The sequence below is a fragment of the Podarcis erhardii genome (genome assembly GCF_964252035.2).
Source record: "Podarcis erhardii genome assembly, chromosome: 4".
NCBI lineage: Eukaryota > Metazoa > Chordata > Lepidosauria > Squamata > Lacertidae > Podarcis > Podarcis erhardii.
This window is the reverse complement of record NC_138508.1, coordinates 72614074-72635456: the sequence shown is the minus strand read 5'-3', so window position 1 is coordinate 72635456 and position 21383 is coordinate 72614074. Positions and strand designations below refer to the sequence as shown.

General features: G+C 44.1%; 1 protein-coding gene across 1 annotated transcript in view; it reads right to left on the bottom strand.

The window, feature by feature from the left end:
- Window positions 1-20043, bottom strand: part of PRKX (protein kinase cAMP-dependent X-linked catalytic subunit) — a 61793-nt gene extending 41750 nt beyond the window's left edge. Inside the window, exon 1 of the mRNA XM_081858703.1 lies at window positions 19455-20043. Coding sequence (XP_081714829.1) covers window positions 19455-19641 — 187 coding nt within the window. The 5' untranslated portion in view covers window positions 19642-20043. The remainder of the gene's footprint in view (window positions 1-19454) is intronic.
- Between the last annotated feature and the right edge of the window lie 1340 nt (window positions 20044-21383).

Sequence of the window (21383 nt, the reverse complement as noted above, 5' to 3'; positions counted from 1 at the left end):
GCCAAAGGCACTATCCAATAGGTGTTTGCAAAACAGACAGAACCTGTACATCGCAGAAGTAACTTGAATTACCAGGAAAACTCAAATTAGAATCTAAGCCAGCCTGCATCATGCATAAACACACATTTTGATCTTTGATGTACCTTCCTGTCTCCATATCTCAAGACTTCTAACCTGGAAAGTTCTAAATTTGCCATATTGTGAGTGAATTGGCAATCTCCAGTTTCCTAAAAGCTTGACATCCTGATGGCTCAAAATACCTCTAGGATGCTTCAGAATTTAGAATAATTTTCTCTTTTAAATGTTCATTCCTTAGCAATATTACTACATATGTGGGCTGGGAGATCAGGTTTTATCAATTCCCAGCTTTGGCTAGTGTTTGACAAGGGATTTCATTATGACATTGGATTATGACAAACACAACATTTTTTGTGCATTCTTTCAGATACTATCTGCACAGTGATTACCAGCACAAGGTTTGTAAAGTTCAAAATTCAAAGAAGAACACAGTAACTAATTCTAGAATTAAGTGCAGCCATATGCTAATAGTGACACTTCTCTTGTCTGTCTGTTGTGTCTGTCTTCATCCTATTTGGTGCATTATGCAGGATATAAAAGGTAGAGAGGGGAACATTAAAGTGCATGAATTATTGTAGGCACTATGTCAAACACACTGATCTTACAAGACCAGTATAGCCATCACTTTCTGCCTTCACTTCCTGCTCAGGAGTTCAAATCGTTAAGAGAATCTGAAATGCACTTCCAGACTTACACACAGAACAGCTGAAGACAAGGCATATTATCAATGGCCACAACACAAGATAATGGACTCCATGTTACTGTTCTGCTCCATCAGCAAATAAGTAGTCTAAAATGCCTCTTATCTGGTAGACATATCTAGAAATAGTGTATGTACCTGTTCAACTCTGGCAAGCACCTTAGGACAAATTCCATCTCAGTGAAGTGCTGCAGGTGTTATCTTGCCAGAAACCCGCAAGTACATACAACATTCCACTGTGTGCACATTCACGTAGGCCACATTTTATGCTACGATTGTCCTCCCTCTTTCTTTTGCTTTCACACTTAAAAAGTGTCATTATATGAGTGCATTTTAATGCCTGTACATGATTAACTACACCAAACATTTCATTCCATTCCATTTCATTAAACACCATGAACTAGTGTAAGGTGGCTCTTTAGGACTTTTCAAACAATTCTTTTTCCAGCATAAAAATATACAGATTAGTTGCAAGAAGGCTTAAACTCATACAAGTGCTCCACCTGCAGCAGTCCCCAAGTACTCATGCTACAGTGTGGTGTAGTGGTTAGATTGCTAGACTAAGACCTGGGAAACCTGGGTTCTACTCCCCACTCAACCACAAAGCTCACTGGGTGACCTTGGGCCAGTCACAGTCTCTCAGCCTAACCTACCCCATTGGGTTTTTGTGATGATAAAATGGAGTGGGTGAGAACTATGTATACCACCTTGAGCTCCTTGGAGGCAAAATGGGATATAATAATAATAATAATAATAATAATAATAATAATAATAGAAGATATTTTTCTGGGGAAGATGTAATTCCCCTCCTCTTTTTTGTCCACTACAGTTATGAGTGCTATGGAAGACATGTTTGTATAAATGTGACTGGCCTCTGTCACTTGGGATGAGCAAAAATATTCCCATTCATTTTTATATCATTATGTGAACATTTGGTTGATGTTTGGTTGTATTATCTGTGCTTTCCATTTTGTTTTTCTAATGATTTGTTACTTAAAAGTCCAAAGCAAATACATAGGAAACCTTTAGTTTCATTTTGGCTTGGATACATAACTTAATTTAGGAAGGGAACTGGCTCACAGCACTGACTGAGATTTCCAAGTTCCACTTCACACTATGAAGGAAGTCAAACCCTGTCAGTCTCACTTCCCAGTTTTGACAGCAGAAGTGAAACTGACAGACCTCACTCACACAATTTTAAGGCAGGAATCAGAAGGGGATCTTCCTCCCTTCTCCTTCATCATCTCCCCCACCTCCTACTCAAGCCTGTCTCATGTGAAGCAAGACATTCCACACCTTGTCCATCTACTAATGAGTGCATGCTATAGTAATTAAAGTGCACAGCAAGAAAGGAGGCTGATGCACCCTTGGGAGGAGGATGCAGCTAAGTGTCTCCAAGTTATGCCTTGCTCTCCACCCTTCTTTCCTAATTTGAATGTCGCAAAACAAGTTCTGCCCATTCCAAAACAGAGGAGTCCCACACATTTTAAAAGTGTATCCCAAATTACTAGTGGTGCTATTGTATCCAGGCAAGCTAAAATTCCTTGCAGTATACTGTAATACAGTGGTACCTTGGGTTACAGACGCTTCAGGTTACAGACTCTGCTAACCCAGAAATAGCTCCTTGGGTTAAGAACTTTGCTTCAGGATGAGAACAGAAATTGTGCGGCAGCGGCTCAGCGGCAGCAGGAGGCCCCATTAGCTGAAGTGGTACTTCAGGTTAACAACAGTTTCAGGTTAAGAATGGACCTCCAGAACGAATTAAGTTCTTAACCCGAGGTACCACTGTAACTGGTTAGGCATTCACAAGGGAAAAAGCGTATGATCCTGTTCTCTTCAGTACAGTCAAGAGTCTCTTGAACATATTCCCTGAAGCATTACTGGAGAACTTTAAACCTTTATTAAGAGTATTACTTTTCTGTTTGTAATCTTGGTCACACATCTGTAGCATAAAAAATAAAAAAAATATGTGGAATTAAAAAAGGATGGTATGTATCCCCCCCTCCCCCTCTCTCTCTCTCACACACCCCTTCAAATTCATTGTCAAATTGCTACTCCTGGCTCACATTAGGGAGAACAGTACAGAATTCAGTAAGACATAATTAGTGAATTATTCTTATGGGACAGAACATGATTCTTCTAACAGGCAAGGCAAAAACATGGTGACAGGAACTTAAACAACTCAAAGCTGCTCCTTTAAATTCACTCACCACAAACCATGATTCCATCAACGATATTCTGTTTCTTATATGGAACAAAGCTATGATCTTCCAAAAGTAAAGCATGTTTGTCATTCCAAACAAGTTCAACTTTGCCAAAATTTTGTAAGCCTATAAGAACTCATTCAGCTAAACAGGAAGGAGATTTAGAATTTACTCATGGCTGTTTGGGCACAGGGAACTTGAAACCTATCAGGATTGACATATACAAAATACTCCAGACAGACACCCTTTGTGACCTAATACATTTAGTACCAGACCAATTAAAACATAATATTTTATTGTTGCTAAACCAATAAAAAGTTACACCTGCAAATGCAAATGGGGAAGTGCTTTGGAAGATTTGGGAAAGGGAGAGGAAACCACAGTTCCTGGACACCACAAGCATTATATTCAAATTCATAAGGACAAGAAATATCATGCTTAAAAAATCTCTGTAATTTCAAACTTCTTGTGCTTTTGCATGATCGTAAGAGAAAGCCTACTGGGTCAGATCAAAGGCCACCTAGTTCAGCATCTTGTGCTTACAGTGGCCAACCAGGTGCCCACGAGAAGCACACAAATAGGACATGAGTGCAACAGCTATTAAGAGGCATATTGCCTCATACACCGAAAGTATCACACAACCAAATGATTAGTAGCTATTGGTCGCCTTATTATTTATCAGCAAGCAATACCTGAAAGCCATATCATCTAATTTATATTGCTTTTTTAATGGGAGAAGAAGGGTACAAAATGTTCTTCATAGCCAAACTGGGGTGGGGGTGGGGAATGCAACCAGGATCTCATGAAGAGACAGCAGTACCTAATATCATCAGCATCCAGTATGGAAGCCTTCATAACAGTGGCAATGCCATTTTACACGTGTGTTCTCTGGAGACACACCTCAGCCAAAGGTGCCTGAAAGCTGAATGCTGGAGCTTTAACTGTGCACATTGATCTCAAGGAAAATATGTGTGGGCTCTAGCGCAAGTCTCACCATACAGCAGGCTTCTACTCATGTGTAAGAACTGCCTCCGGACAAAGTGGGCCATATGTTTCACCTTTTAGACAACTGGTGGTAATAACAACAACAACAACAACAACAACAACAAATAATAATAATAATAATAATAATAATAATAATAATAATAATAAATAGTAGCAGTAGTAGCAATTTGCCACCTTTTCCCCTCACATGACTCAAGGCGACTCACAGATAACAACAAGAACTGTGCTAAAAAGACATATGAGTTCATTTGTTATATGTGATCAAATGAGAAAGTAAAAACATTTGGGGCTAGTAATGTTTGTGGATTGACTGGCAAGGCTGGGCAATACGCATTGTCTCCTCTACAAAAGCACATGCTTTGCAGTGTCAGTTCCACACTAATAACTGAAAACACAGAGAGACATCTGGCTGTATTTCCCAAAATTGCATGAGAACTCTGGAGGAAGTTAAGCAGTAAACCTTGAATAAACTTTGCAGTTGTGTCATTGATATTACCACAATGCAACACTGGCCACGCTTTGTCCCTTGCAGAACATGAACTCAGAGAAAATGCTGCTGAACTGGTTTGGTAGTGTATTGGACCACACATATGCAGATATTAAGTTGCCAAACTACTTACTTTTTAAAATGTAGTTTTGCAGACAAAAATCTGATATGTACTGGCCTTTTGAGCACAAGTTGTCCATCAGTATGAAATATTGCAAGAGAAGAGCAGGGATCATACAGGTCAGAGCTATGCAAGCTCTCTTACGCCAACAAGCAATATGCAATTCCATGGCAAATGATCCAAAGTCCACCGGTTATTAAAATTATACATATGTTGCAAAACTAAGCAGAGTTCAAAGCTACAATCCCATGCACAAAGTAAGCAAATGAAAGTCCCACTGCCTTTAATGAAGTTGCTGCACCTAATTATGGGCTGGGCTGCAGCTTAATTCAAAGCAACGTTTAAATGAGTATCACAGAGAACATTTCATCTGTGGAAGATTTGAATGAATACTACTTCAAACTCATATTAAACATGCTATTTCACTTGGAGCAACCTGAGTAGTAGGCAACAGAGCTCAAAACTCCAATTTAATTCAGGCACTTAAGACTGACAAGTCACTGCAGAAAGAGAAATACTAAAAATAAATGTGGTTAAGAAATATCATTTGACGTTCAGCAGTTTAGCATTATGGTTTACCAGTATACAACACAATCTAACTTATTTAATTTTATTTATTTACTGTACTGAATTTATCTCCTGCCCTGCAAAAGGCAAGAATCAAGAAAAATACAGAAGATGTCACTGTTCCTCTAGAGCAGGAGTGGGGGAACTTTGGTCCTCCAGATGTTGCTGAACTACAATTCACATCAGCCCTAGCAAGCATAGCCACTAGCCAGGGATTATGGAAACTGTAGTTCAGCAACATCTGGAGAACTAAAGGTTCCCCATGTCCACTCTAGAGCCACATTTCTCCTAGCATAAGGTTGGTCTACAAAGGAACATATAACTAGTTCCATGTTTCCTTTCAAAACTGTTTTCTCTCTCTTGCCTTTAGCCAAGAGGCAAAACATTCACCCATTCATTCCTTTCTAAATGCAAGCAGACTTTGTGACCTTTTGCCTACCAAATCTTAACTGACAGGACAGGGGAAGGATGGTCAACACAACCCCTTCCTCAGGCAATAGTTTTAAACATTTAAACAATCCTCACACATCTATAGAATTCTTTTGATTTTAGGATCTACTCCAGGATGACTTTGAGGGACAAGTAGACCCAACTTGGAGAAGTCATTAGTCCAAAATATGGCAATAGCTGCTACCCTAGAAGCCTTTTGAAAATGATGTGGCAAATTTGTGTGGAGCAGACATAAATCAGCCACAGTCATTAAGCAACAGCACAAATGTTGAAAAGCTATTTCTCTCAGAATGTCAGATCATAGGGATGGAAGGAAACAATCACCTCCACTGCCCTGCTGGTAACCTTCTTAAAGGTGCCTGGCTGGCTACTAGAAACACATTGCTCAACCTCATTCCAGGGGTGGATAAGCTGTAGTTCATCAGCCCCATCCTGCAAGGGCAGGCTGGGATAATGGGAGCTGGAAGACTTCTGGAGTGCCACAGCCTTTAGAGATGGATCATTCTTTCCTTTACCTTACACATACGTTTAGTACATAAAGACAGGTGTTTTTAAGCAACATCTGTATTTTTCATGCTATAGAAACATACCCAATTTTAATTGTTTGCTTCTAAAAAAAGACTTCTGTGTGAAGAGGCCTTCTTCCCACTTGTGTGTTTGCTGCATCTTTCTGCTATTTATAGCTTGTTTATAGCATCTTTCTGCTATTTATAACTTCTGAGTAATACCCCTCCCCACCTTCTCACTATATAGAAAGGTCTGGAAACTTCTGTTTCAGTGTATCTGAAGAAGTGTGCATGCACACGAAAGCTCATACCAAGAACTGACTTAGTTGGTCTTTAAGGTGCTACTGGAAGGAATTTTTTTGTTTTGACTATGGCAGACCAACACGGCTACCTATCTGTAACCAGAATGAATACATTAATATTTGATACTGAGTTACATTGAAAGTGACTCAAGAAAAAAAAAAAATTAACGGAACTATTGTGAACATGTTCCATTTCAGCACCATTCTGTTAAAAGATAATCGCACAACTTATCTACAGTTGACCCGAGGTTTAATGAGAATCATATAAGCTAATAACTCTCCTCAAATGCAAGGAATGCTCCACAGACAAGGTCCTTGATGGTTAAAAAATATCATGCAAGAGTGGTTCATTCTAGGTTGGGGAAACTGAACCCAGTATTACCCATGCTCACTAAGAAAACCAATGGTACATAACAATCCAGCTTTATTTTCTGTGTCAGATATCCACTAACACTATTCTTATTTAGGGCATTAGTAGAACTTTCGAACATGAACCATTGAGTTACCATAAAGAAACCAATGTGAAACTTGGAATAAAAAGGGAGCAACTCAATACTGTAAGGTGAAACACCTGCTTCAGTTTGTTTCTTAACCTTAAAGCAGAATTTTCATATCTCAATTTTGTTATCTTAACTACTATTAACTGAAGAACATAAGGCTTGTTCTATGGTTTGGCTTTAATGTGCAGACCAGCTTACAGGATGATCTTTAGCTGAGAGTGGTGGTGGTGGGGACGAATTATGGTATACAAAAGAAGAACAAAAAGCAGTCTTAAGATTTTAGCATTGCAACAACTGTTGAGGAGTAGAGAGATGATATTGTGTTTATTCATAGTTCTAGAAAGCAACTCCCTATTATTAATGTTGTTTCTATCTCTGCTCAATCCTTTGGATCAGGTTAGATATTAAAATACTTAGTTAATAATAAATTATATAAATACATTGAATTCAACTATTATTTATTCCACTGTTATTTGTCCCATTTATTAGTTATAGCCACTGAAAACGGGATGGTGTGTTTGTGTGTTGTTTAAAGTCTTCTTCCTCTCTGAAAATGATCAAGCTCACATGCTCTCACAATTCCCATTCCAGAGGGCATTTTCAAGACTAAGCACAGGGCAACCTAAGCAATGCTAGGAGGTAACTGTGACAAAAAAACAAAACAAAACAATTCAACAAAAGGAAACAAGAGTTTTCTTGAAACTAAACACACAAGTCTACGATAGTTTGCATCAGTGAATGTGTGCCAAGCGACAACAAAGAAAGATAATAAATAAATTTAATGCTACACTGTAGATCTCAGGACATAAAGGGAGTAAGGAAACGATGCAACTGTGTATCACAAACATAAAAAAGAGGATGAGGCTATAAATATGCTAGCTTCCTGTTGAAGAAAAGTTACATTTCCATAGCATTTGAGCCTTTTAAACTTGCAACACAACCATACCACACCCCCCCCCAAAAAAACCCCAGATAAAAGCCCAGTCTCCCTCTGAGGCTGCATTCCTATAATAATAATAATAATAAATTTTATTTATATCCCGCCCTCCCCAGCCGAAGCCGGGCTCAGGGCGGCTAACAACACTAAAACAATACAACATTATAAAACATTATAAAAATGAGTTAAAAACAAAATTAATGGCAACCATAAGCTAAAGTCTTGAAAAGATTGCCAAAGGAGGGAGTCAGGCTGCGCCCTAACAAAAGGCCAGGTGGAACAGCTCTGTCTTGCAGGCCCTGCGGAAAGATGTCAAGTCCTGCAGGGCCCTTGTCTCTTGTGACAGAGCGTTCCACCAGGTTGGAGCCGCAGCCGAAAAAGCCCTGGCTCTGGTTGAGGCCAGCCTAACCTCTCTGTGGCTTGGGACCTTCAAGGTGTTTTTATTTGAAGACCGTAAGTTCCTCTGTGGGGCATACCAGGAGAGGCGGTCCCGTAGGTACGAGGGCCCTAGGCCGTATAGGGCTTTGAAGGTTAAAACCAGCACCTTAAACCTGATCCTGTACTCCACCGGGAGCCAGTGCAGCTTGTATAGCACCGGATGAATGTGATCTCTAAGCGAAGACCCCGTAAGGAGTCTCGCTGCGGCATTCTGCACCCGTTGGAGTTTCTGGGTCAGTCTCAAGGGCAGCCCCACGTAGAGCGAGTTACAATAATCCAGTCTGGAGGTGACCGTCGCGTGGATCACAGTGGCTAGGTCAGGGCGAGAGAGGTAAGGAGCCAACTGCTTAGCTTGGCGGAGATGAAAAAATGCCGCCTTTGTTATAGCTGCAATCTGCGCCTCCATAGAGAGGGAGGTATCGAAGATTACACCCAAACTCTTAACGGACGGTGCTGGCACTAATTGCACCCCCGCAAGAGATGGGAGTTGCCCCCTCAGTCCCAAGTCGTCCCGTCCCAGCCAGAGGACCTCTGTCTTCGAAGGATTTAACTTCAACCGGCTCCCACGAAACCATCCAGCCACAGCCTCCAAGCATCTGATCAGTGTGTCTGGGGCCGAGTCCGGGTGGCCGTCCATCAACAGATAGAGTTGGGTGTCATCAGCATACTGATGGCAGCCCAGCCCAAAACTCCGGACAAGCTGGGCGAGGGGGCGCATAAAGATGTTAAAAAGCATCGGGGAGAGTATTGCACCCTGGGGCACACCACACACCAAGGAGTGGCGGGATGACAATTCCCCCCCAAGCGCCACCCTCTGTCCCCGACCAGAGAGAAACGAGCGCAGCCATTGAAGGACTGTGCCCTGGATCCCCACGTCGGCAAGGCGGTGGTCTAGGAGTTCGTGATCGACCATGTCGAAGGCTGCTGACAGGTCTAGAAGAATCAGCAGCCCCGACCCGCCTCGATCCAGCTGCCTGCGGAGATCATCTGTTAGGGCGACCAGAGCCGTCTCGGTCCCATGACCAGCGCGGAAGCCGGACTGGAATGGATCCAGAGCTGATGTTTCATCCAGAAACCTACCAAGCTGTTCAGCAACCGCTCTCTCAATCACCTTACCCAGGAATGGAAGATTCGAAACCGGGCGGTAATTGGATAGATCTAAAGGATCTAATGATGTTTTCTTTAAGAGCGGGCGCACCACTGCCTCCTTCAGTTCCCCTGGGAATGTCCCAGCGCCAAGAGACAGATTGATGATATCCCCCAGGGGGCCCCGCACCTCGTCTGGACACGCTCTAATCAGCCAGGACGGGCACGGGTCGAGAGGACAGGTGGTGGGCTTTCCAGCTCGGAGGAGTCTGTCCACATCAGCTGGGGATATCCAGTCAAAGTGGTCTAATACTGAACCCGAGGACAGTCGAGGGGCCTCCAGTTCCTTTATTGTATCCAAATTGGCAGGGAGGTCATGGCGGAGCAACAAGACCTTCTCCGCAAAAAAGCTCGCGAATGCCTCACAGCTGTGTGTCGAATTGTTATTTAAATTTGGCTGTCCTTCAAGGGACGTTAAAGACCGAATTATACTAAATAATTGCGCCGGGCGAGAGCTAGCGGATGCAATGGAGGCCGAGAAGTAGGACTTCTTAGCGGCCTTCACTGCCATCTCATAGGTTTTCATAAAAACCCTATAAGATGTTCTTGAAGCTCCGTCACGGGCACCCCGCCATACTCGCTCTAGCCGTCTGAGGTCCCGCTTCATTTTCCGGAGCTCCTCGGTAAACCAGGGAGCCCGGTTTCTGCGGGGTCGCAGAGGGCGCTTAGGTGCGATCTCATCGATGGCTGCCAGGAGCTGGGTATTCCAGGCCTCAACAAGCTCAGTCAATGAGTCGCCAGGGGGAGAAAGGTCCCGCAAGGCTTGACGGAATCTATCAGGGTCCATCAGCCTCTGCGGGCGAGCCCAAATTGGCTCGCCACCCAAGCAGGGTGGGGGTGGAACGTCAATCCTGGCTTTCAGAGCATAGTGATCAGACCATGGCACCTTCATTGAAGGAAACATGATCACATCTATACCGATGCCAAAGATCAAATCCAGCGTGTGGCCTGCTTGATGTGTGGGGCCCGAAACAAACTGGGAGAGCCCTAGTGTCGCCATGGAAGACACCAGGTCCAGAGCCTGTGAGGAGGGAGTGGCATCAGCATGGATGTTGAAGTCCCCCAATACCAATAGGTTAGGGAACTCCAAGGCCCAGCCAGCCACCGCCTCCAGCAGGCCTGACAGGGTGGCTGCTGGTGTGCTAGGTGGCCGGTACACCAGCCAGACAGCCAAGCTCACCTCGGAGCCCCACACTAGGCCAACACATTCAATGCCGTTTAACTGAGGGTAATCCATTTAACTGAGGGTAATCCTCATGGAAATCAATGTGACTAACTTCTGAATAAACATGTATAGCAGAGCTTTCCAAACTATTCATATTTGGACATGCATCATTTCGCAACACAGTAATTCAGTTTTGCATCATTTCGTGACATAGTAATTCAGTTTTACTAGCAAACCAGAGGTTAAACTAAGCCCTTTTGAGCCATGAGATGAGCGTGGGGAGTGTTTTGAGCCATGAGATGAGCGTGGGGAGTGTTTGCATGACACAACTACTGTACACACTGCAGCTGACACACTAATGTGTCACAACACACAGTTTGGAAAGCTCTGATGCATAGGATTGTGCTGCGAGTGTCCTTTCCAATACCTCTTCTCTTTTAATAGAACATGCCCTGCAACATAGCATAACACTTCACTTATGAAAATAAAGATGCGGCAATATAATAGTTTTTTAAAAGGCTGAAAACCAGGCTTGAACTCTGATAAATATATCAGAAAAGGAACATTCTGAGAACTAACTGGTAATATACTTTTCTTTGGAACACAACACATATACACCCCACAAAAAAAGAAACCCAAATATGTTAAAGGATGTCTCAGCAGAATAGTTCTCCTGAATTCTCCATGAATCTGTGGTAGATGTGTGCAGTGACTACAAGATTCACCTTATTTCTGCAATCTCCCTTGTCATTCAAGCTCTGGGAGTTTTCCTGGCCAGCTTGGTTTCATTTCTCAGAAAATGTGGGGGGTTGTTGCAACTTTCTTGCAACCTATTCAAATGGTTTGGGATTCCAGGGTCCATCACAACATTCCATGTTAACAGAACAATCCAACTCGGGAATATGTGCATTTGCCCCGAAATCATTGCATTTTGCCTTGATATTTAGGACATGCACAGAGCTGGTACAATTTCCCAGTATGCAGAATGGGGAATTCTGAGTACAACTGTATATCCAGCCCAATATAGTTTAATATTTGCTGAAGGAAAAAAATGGGTTTAATGCAGGAGTGTCAGCTTGGCCCCGCGACCATGGGTGCCCAGGGCCATGGGTGCCATGCAATGTGCATGATCCTGGCACTGAAATTTGTGGGTGCCCGGCCCCTTCATGGGGAATTTTGTGGGTGCTCGGGCACCCAGGAAGTTGGCACTTATGGTTTGATGCTACTCCTTCATGTCTTACTCTTACAACATGGAGTCCTTCATCTATCAATATAAACAACAGTGTTTCATTTAACATTAAGTTGGGGGGTGGGAATCACAAGATGACTTTTCTGTGCTTTTTGGTTTTCCCCCCTATGCAAACTATTGGAGAATTCAACCTCCTCATCCCAGAGAATATTAAGCAAAAATGGCCCCTCTAAATTTTGTCACCCACAAATAGCATGGATAATTTGGAATGCTTTTCACTCAGCCCTAAGAAAAAGCCGTAACATTACAGATCTGTGACCACTGCACCCATAAGGTATCATTCAGGAGTCCATAATGTAAATATCCTCCAGCACAATTTCACTTAGATGAAGGATCTTTGAACAGAAAATCAAAGGTTTGGCCAATGCCCTTAAGCAATCTGCTCCCTGAGTAACTATACAAGGCCCTTTTTAACAAGGGAAAAGCAAGAAAAAGCAGATGAGAAGTCTATGACAGTTCGCGGATAATATCACAAAGAGACTTGTAAACATAGGGTCAGGCAGCAGACACTAAAAGCAGAGCAGTACTTCACGGCATCAAAAAAGTTGAAGCATGTAGAGAAAGGTGCATTGCAGACCAGATACTGCAGGACCACTGAGGGAAAAGAGGACTCAACAACACTTAAGGCCCATTGAATCAATGGACCTCTTATCTTATAGGCATAAAAACTAGCCGGCTAAAGTCTACAATTACAATACATGCATGTTGACAGTAACATTATTTATTACTATTATTATTTATTAAATTTCTATACTGCCCTTCATCCAAGGATCACAGGGCAGTTTACAAAATAGAAATTCAAAAATATATACCATAGTGACAAACAATAGCAATACAGGGCCACAAACATGGCCACTGGGAGAGACTTCCTTTCCAACATTCCCCAACTCCAAAGATTCTCTCCATCAAGTCTTTACTTTGCTCTAAACTTTAGAAAGGCACAAGCGATAGGAGAGACTGAGCCAGCAAGCTCAGTGCTAGATGGTTCTCACTGCCAGATGGTTCAGGATTATCAGTGGAGATGTGGATCTTTTCTTCCACTTCACATGCCTGGCATAGGAAAAGGTAAGCAGCAGTGAGCCTATTGCTGTTTTTGCTCTCCTTCAATGCCTGTTGCAAAGCAAGACATAAAAGAACTCTTCCCCTGAGAAGAGGGACTTTGCAGAAGTCAGAAACAACTAACTACATAAGCGTAGCCAAAATCTGTGGACCAGTCTATAGACAAATTTGCACTTTCAAGATCAGGGTAGCCAACACGGTGGACTCCATGTGTTTTGGATTGTAACTCCTATCCGATCCAGCCAGCATAGCAAGTGGTTAGGCATTAGAGTTGTAGTCCACAATATTGACTCAAACTTGGGTCCCCATATGTTGTTGGACTACAACCCATATCCTGACAACTGATCCTGCAAGCTAGGGATGATGGGAGTTGTAGTCCAACATATGTGGACCCACAGTTGAGAAAGCCTGCTCAAGGTCGTACCACCTATCAGAGCATGTTTAAACTTCAACATATAGTAGTTCTTAGAGCCTTGGACTAGGATCAGGCAGACCCAGGTTCAACTCCCCATTCAGATATATCATGTACTGAGTGAAATTGGACCAGTAATTGTCTCTCAACCTAACCTACTACACAGGTCTGTGAATACAAAGAATGATAAAAGAAGAACCATGTATGCTGCCATGAGCTCTATGGGGGAAGGGTGGGATAGAAATGTAATTACCGTATTTTTCGCCCTATAGGACGCACCGGCCCATAGGACGCACCTAAATTTTTTTGGGTGGGAGGGGAAATAAAGGGGGGGAATTATCCCCCCCCCCAGGCACAGGGCTGGGGCGGGGGAAGCCCGAGCTTCCCCCGACCCCAGCTCCCAGAACAGGAAGCTCTCCGCAAGCCCGAGCTTCCCCCGGCCCCAGCCCCCAGAACGGGATCCAGAGCCATGCCGAAGCTGCGTGCAGCTTTGGCATCGCTCTGGGAGCTTGCGGGGCTGGGGGAGGGGGAAGCCCTCTGACAGCCTCCAAACCAGGTTGGGAGACCGCAGGATGTCCTCTTCATTTTTGGAGGGGAAAAAGTACGTCCTATAGGGCGAAAAATACGGTAATAATACAGTTGTACCTTGGTTTTCAAACGCCTTGGTACTCATAAGTTTTGGCTCCTGAATGCCAAAAACCTGGAAGTGTTCCAGTTTTTGAATGTTTTTCGGAAGCTGAATGTCTGACGCAGCTTCCATTTGAGTGCAGGAAGCTCCTGCAGCCAATCAGAAGGCGTGCCTTGGTTTTCAAATGTTTTGGAAATCAAATGGACTTCCGGAATAGATTTTGTTCAAGAACCAAGGTATGACTGTTTCTAGTGTAACTCAGTACAACTTGAAAGCAATTGTGTTGGAAACATATGGGTAAAACAAGACATAAGGATTAATTGCCTTTGCCTGAACCTTTTTGCAGTATGCTATGTTGTGGAAATGAAAAGTCTGTGTCTTTATTCTATAGCTGAAACAATCACCCAATTCACTATTTTTATAATTCCTTGTTTAAGGATTGTATCAGCCAATTTTCTATTTCCTAACTATTCACAGGGATTCCTGAATGACAATAGGATCTTTATTTTTGAAGATTAAAGCATACATAATTGGGCTGGTTCAATCCCACTTAAATCCATGGGACTTAAACAACTTGTCTACAGAATTGTAGCCATTGTTACATTATAGGTTTGGCCAATAGAAAGAAAGTCAACACCATAACACCTTTTGGTTATGTCACAAATTTACAGTGCAATCCAGGGTATGTTTGTTCATAGTTAAGTTCCACTTTGTTCAAGAGAGTTTATTGCCAGATAAGTGTGCCATGTTTTTCATAGGGGAATCATGCAAATAACCCTAGCAAGTGATCTTACTTATTCTGCAAGTTCTGACTGCCAATAAAAGCCATGTGTTTGAGGCATAGCTAGAAAAATTTGTATCCAGTCCAGATGTTACACCCACTAAAAAGAACCATAAATAATGACAATATCTGAAGAGATAAATTCCAAACTTCAGAGAAACACTGCTACTTAAGATTATATATATATATTTGTTCAATTAATTGAAGAGTATGCCTCCTCCATCCTCAATTCTCTTGTGCAGTCACAAATACTGTTTTATCAAATGAATGCGAGAACTTGCTCCAAGCATCAAAATGAATGCAGATATGTAGTTCTGCTTGCATTTGGTGTAGCACATGTCAGAATTCAAATTTCTGACTAGGTATGTAGGAGTGATATTACCTCTGCTGTGCACAAAGCTATACTTTATATAAATTCCCTTTGGTATCAATGGGAGGACACCCAAGTGCTCAGAGAATTAAAGATCAAATCTACGCTTTAAGCTGACAGTTTCCTAGTTGAAATGTTCAGTAAATGGATAGAGCACAACACATTTTCTCAGCATATCCATCCCACTCATTTGAGATAACACTCTGCAGGATAATAAAACTGATGTTTTAAGGGAAAACTTTGGTGAAAATGTAAGACATAGGTGTGAACATGGTTTTCTTTAAATACACGAAGAAGCAAATAAAATAAGTAATTTCATCTTTTTTCTTCCAGCAAAAAAAAAAAAAAAAAAAAAATTTCAAAAGCTTGTTTGGAAAACGCTCATTTTGCCCCATCAAAATATGTGTTATGGTCTACCTGAGTAAGTTTAACTGCATCTTTAAAAGTGTCAAGTAGTCCTCCATATCTTGAAAAAATATTTGGATGCAAAACCAAAATCCTAGGATTCTAAACAAGGCACGCACTAACTCATGAGCCAATAAGCACATTACACATATGAATTGGGTCCACACACTGAATGTCATCCTGCTGGTCCCACCTTGAATGTCATAAAGCTTCCTAGTTCTCACTCTTTATGTTTGCTCATGGGCATCTAAACAAGTTGACCAACGGGTGTATATCTCTGCATGCAAAGGGTTCCATTGCTTAGATACCCATTCAAATGTGTGAATGTCATTTAGCAGAGCCTTTATTTCTTTATTCCAACCCCACAGCATTTGAAATTCACCAGGCACATTTTACACCTGGCTATTAGCCACTTGTGACCAAGTAAAGATGCCCAGGCACCAGAATGGTACCTGACGTCTCCACCATCTGGAGGTGCATGCTGGGGATTCCTTGGATCCTGACTGTTTTCATACACTAGCAACACATTCTGTAGAATCCTATCCATTATATTTTATCTCCACAATCAGAATGAATTTCAGGAACCTAAAGGTCGTATTGAAAATGACTTTCGAAGCGTCTGGCCCCAAAATGGCAATGAGGCATTTCGTTTTGGCGACTGTCAACTTAGTTTAAGGAGCCATTTATCACCTAGCTTATATATCTGAGTTTCTAGCACTGCTACCCGACCTTTGTCCATGACAGAACTCAAGGTAGGTTAGCTTACAGATAAAAATAGAGTCATGAAAGTCACAACACTTTGATAGTATGTCTGAAGTGAGTTACTGTCATTATGTATTTTAGCACTGTCTGGGTATACAGACGGTGTATACAGGAGGTATACACACAATACATGAACAACTGGTGGCAGGAAATACAAAGATGGCTAACAGCCCATCCAAAGCTCTGCCTGGCTCTACCCACAGGGCAGAAGCAAGGAAGGAGGGATGTTCCTATATCCATTCACATATCATGTCAATAGTATTCATTTTCTCTCCCATTGTTTCCCATGGAGAGATTTAGCACCTGTTCAGAAGTGTGTTTAAATCTTCCACCCGTTTGTGGTGTGTTGTTGGTATGTATGTTGGTATGTTGGGCATTCTATCATTCAGATCCAAGCCACTTCCTAGCACACACCCCTTTTGGCTCTACTGCAATCAATGCCAGTTGGACAAGGAGCTGGGACAGTTGGGGAAGGAGGCTTTGATATCAGAACTCCCTCTCCAATGCCAGAGGGAAAGATGCAACCTATCACATGGCCCCCAGGGATGCCCTTACTGCAGACGCTCTTAGTTGACCCAGGGTATCCAATAATGATCATGCCTCTTGACCCATTCGACACATATATAGTTTACAGCTCCCTCCTAGTTGCCAGAACTTTTTTAGGAGGTTCACCTTACATGAAAACCATGTGCCTAGCAGGCAAATCAAGCCATGCTATAAATTCCTTAATTTGAAGACAAAACAGTTTGTTTATCCACCAGCTGAGACCCAAATTGATCAGAATAACACTGGCACAAAAAATTAATATAGCTTCCCAAGAGCTGTAGCAGGAAGATTATGGGCCAATCTTGTAGATAAACCCCAAAGTTACCAGCCAGGTAAGACCCTAGTACCCTGTGTTTTCATTGTGGCTGTGATGTACTACTGTCTTACCCTTCTCTGCAGACAGAAAGGATACTAGCTTCATAGCAAGCTATATTCCTGCCCACAGTCTTGCAGAGGGGCAGAGAGATACACCCCTTCACTGCCAGCCTGATCATTCACCTGTATGAATTCCTTGCTACCAGATGTTACTCTGTCACTAAACAAATGCACATATGTGGGATGGGGTATCTTCAATATGGCTGGCTGTGCCCCTAAACCTACACCAATTCATTTTACTATATCAAATGACACTTATGGTCATACACTTTTCTCCAAGGGCAGCATTTGTGCATTAGTGTAAGTACAGTGGTACCTCAGGTTACATACGCTTCAGGTTACAGACTCCGTTAACCCAGAAATAGTGCTTCAGGTTAAAAACTTTGCTTCAGGATGAGAACAGAAATCAGGCTCTGGCGGCATCATTAGCTAAAGTGGTGCTTCAGGTTAAGAACAGTTTCAGTTTAAGTACGGATCTCCGGAACTTAACCTGAGGTACCACTGCATTAGCGCCAATGCAACGAGATCCTCTCTCCTCCTTCATGGACTCTGAGCCATCCCCAAATCTGCTCCAGAGGATTGGGGGGAAATCCTGAGCAGTTGGGGGGTGGGCTCCAAAGCCAGGGGGAGGAGACAAGCAGAACATTCTGTTGTGCAAGAAGAAATCACCTTAGAGCCATACTGAATACAACCCATGCAACGAGGAACTCTGCCCCTCCCCCTCCTATGTACTTTTATAAATATGAACTCATCTGATGGCAGGTTTTATTTGGTGTTCGCCACCCTAAGCAGTGCTAGGCACCAAGAGGTTGGGATCTACTGTACAAAATACAGAGAGTAATGTATGAAAGGGCCTTTTAAGTCGAAACAAATGGCAGCGGTTGTTTATGTCAGGTGCCCTCTCTTACAGAGTATTTCACATCAGATTTCCCCATGTGTCATATGGCACTGTAATCATATCCTCTCCTCCCCTGTGTCCCTTCTCCTTCCTCTCCCACTGCAGCCAATGCCTGCTAACAAAACCATCTACGCAGATCAGATGCAAACATCCCTCAAGAGGGGAAATTTGGGGAAGAAAGTCATGTCCAAGTGAAAGACTCCCTTGGTCCTGGGTCCTGTTTAAGATTTGACAGATTATCTGCCTTTAAAATGGAATACACATTCCAGCTCATCACGTGAGCAATACTAAAATGCTTTGGATATCATGAAACCCGAGCCGCTGAACAGAAGAACAAGCCCACAGTTGCAAGCCATGTTTAATATTAACAGGAGCTTGGATGGAATTTGCAAGCGAACTGTAGGAAGAGCGCACACACTCAGTATAAGCATAAAGAGCTATAAACATACATCAACTTGCATAATTACTTCACACACAACACTTGTGAAAGCAAGCATCAAAGTTACTTGCAACATAAGGTTATGACTGATGCACTGCTTAAACAGCATATTATTCAGTTAAACAGGCTGAAAGCTCAATGATGTCGCCAGGACTCAGAGCAATTTACATGCTAATATTTTTGTTCAAAGGGTTTGTGGGTTGCAAACTCAGAGTAGTTTCTGGGATAAACAGGACCACACACTGTTTACAAAACCAGTTCAGCTTTTTGCCACCAGACAGATTTGGGCAAAATCCAGACTACTGGCAGAAAAACAGAGACCAAACAGCAGACTTCTCCACATTGGGTTTGACAGTTCTCAAGCACCGCTGGGCACCTGCCTGCTTCTCAACTGCCATCTGCAAAAAGCTTGTTCTGTTTCTCTCTGATAAAAAGTACTGGGGAAGCTTTCCGGATACGAAAACAGGAAGGAAGACACCAAGCCCAGATCGTGTTAAGAAGTGAGCCTGGACGCCAAAGAAACAAACTGTTTCCTGGGCATGAGGTGCGCCCATCCATGCTTGTGGAGATGGCACAGTGTTAGCAGCTGGCAGCATCCTTTGGGGCTCTGCCCTGGGGAAGGAAAGCAGTAGCAACAGCTTTCCGGTTGCCTTGGCTCTCAGAGAGAATGATCTCCAAAAGGAGGGACACCGCAAGGTTGTATTTCACTACCTGGTCTAGGGAGCGCCCCAGAGGTATGGCATTGTGAGTCCAGAGGTGACCAGAATTACGTATCGCGAGGGCGCTAAAAAGGAGGGGGGTGTCCCTTGCCAGTCAGAGACGCCTCTTAAACCTGGTGGGTGGTCATGGGGGGGCGGCTGCGGCTGCAGACGTTCTATCCCCCCTTCCTTTGTTTTTCATTGGCTGGCGCCCAGCCTCACTCACCAACAGTGGCTAAGGTCTCCAGATCCTCCAGTCGATAAGCGGGCGAGTCCGGCGCCGGGTGCGCCGGAGAGCCTCGGCCGGCAGGACTGGAAGACGGCGCGGGCTGGGGCTCGCCGGTGCCGCCCGCCTCGCAGCCGCCGGGGCTCCTGGCCCCTACTTTCGCCCGCACGGCGCTCAGCGTCTCCATGGGGCGGCGAGGGGAGGGAGGAAGAAAAGGCGCGCCCTGTCCAGGCAAAGGGGCGAAGTTTGGGGCGCCGGCGCCGGCCCGGCCTCCTTCCCTCTTCAGCAGCTGCCGCTGCCCCGAGCCCGGCCCGGGTGTCGGGGGAGCCTCTCGGCAGCTGCAAAGCGGCGGCTGGCGCCCCGCATCGCGCCCGGGCGCAGCTTCTTGGCTTGCCTGCTTGCGTGTGCGATGTGCGCGCGCGCTCGCCTGGCTCTCTGGAGACCGGTCGTGCGCCTTCGCTCCTCGCGCGCTTCCCGCCGGCGCCTCAGCGCAGACAATGGGGCTGGCCCGAGTCTCGCTCTCTCTCTGCCTCACTCGCCCGCCCGCCAGCCAGCCAGCCGGTCGGTCGGTCGCACGCGGGGATGAGAGGGCGGGGCTTGGCTTCCTGCAGCTGCGGCAAGAGCCGGAGAGAGGGCGGGGCGCGCGGGCGAGGCGAGAGAGAAAAGCGGGAGGAGGAGCAACAAACGACCGGCTGGAGGGAGCTGCTGCTTGAAATTTACAACGAAAACACGCCGCAACGCTGCTGCCTGCCTTTTGCACATGGCTCTTGCAGCTGCTGACGCGGTCTCCCCCTGCCCTCCTTTTTAAAATAATCCTGTCAGAAGCTGAAGGGCGAGGGGTGCACCACCCCCCCCCCACGCACACCCCGGCCCTTTTCGTGCACCTTTCTCGGTGCTTTGGAGGAGCTGTGGAAATTCCTGAGAAGCGCGCGCTTCTCTTCCCCTTAGGTTTAGACGCCGCCAGTTGCATTTTCCTTGATTGGTCTTCAAGGCAATCCTCCCGCCCCCGTCTGAGAGTGGGAGACCTCATTACCTCAGTGGCTATTGGACAAAGAGGTGTGCGTGGGCGGAGCCAAGGGAGGCAGGCGGGGCAGCTGCTCCCCCCCCCCCCCCAATCAAGTAAATCAATAAAAGTACTTAAACTAACTGAGGCTCTTCGTCCCCCAACTTAAAACCCGGCTACACCCATGGAAGGTGTTCAAGCACAACTATTTTAGCTCTGCATTTTGACCCTCAAAGCCATTTTTCTCGATGTCCATTGGGTGTTTCCACTGCTCAAGCCAGCTTCAATGCTCGAAGCCTGGCATAATAAAAAGGGGTTTATAAATAGATTATATATAAATTTGCCTGCTGCTTAATAGGGGCAATTTCAACAGGCAATTTGCTCACCTTGTAAGAAAATGGTCATGAGGATTAGGCCCGAATTACAGCTGCCATGCAGTGAATTATTGTTAATTGGGGCTATTAGCAGTAAATGTTTGAATCAAGGCCACTGGCTAACTATGGCTGATTTTTCTTGACTAATAGCCACAGATTTGTCAATGTGTGCTTTTGGGGAGGGATAGTGATAGAATGTTCAAATGTGCAGGGAGCAACAAAAATAGTGCAATGGGAGGAAATGAAGCTATTTAAAATGAAATTTAAAAACACAGCACCACATTTTCCAAAGCTTGAAGTAAGGGGTTGAAGGTTTGGTCTGAAAACCTGCACACAGGTTTGCTCAGTCCTATTTGCTCAACCTATGCATGCTCCTAATATATATTTGAAACCTAGAACAAAAGGTAAGCCCTAAGCTCCATCCAAATTTCCATATTGCAAAAGTATGGTGGGGGAATCTTGATTTGTTGAGTATTATACAGTGTGTGTGTGTGTGTGTGTGTGTGTGTGTGTGTGTATAAAATATGCGTTGTTGTGTGCTAATGCAGTTTT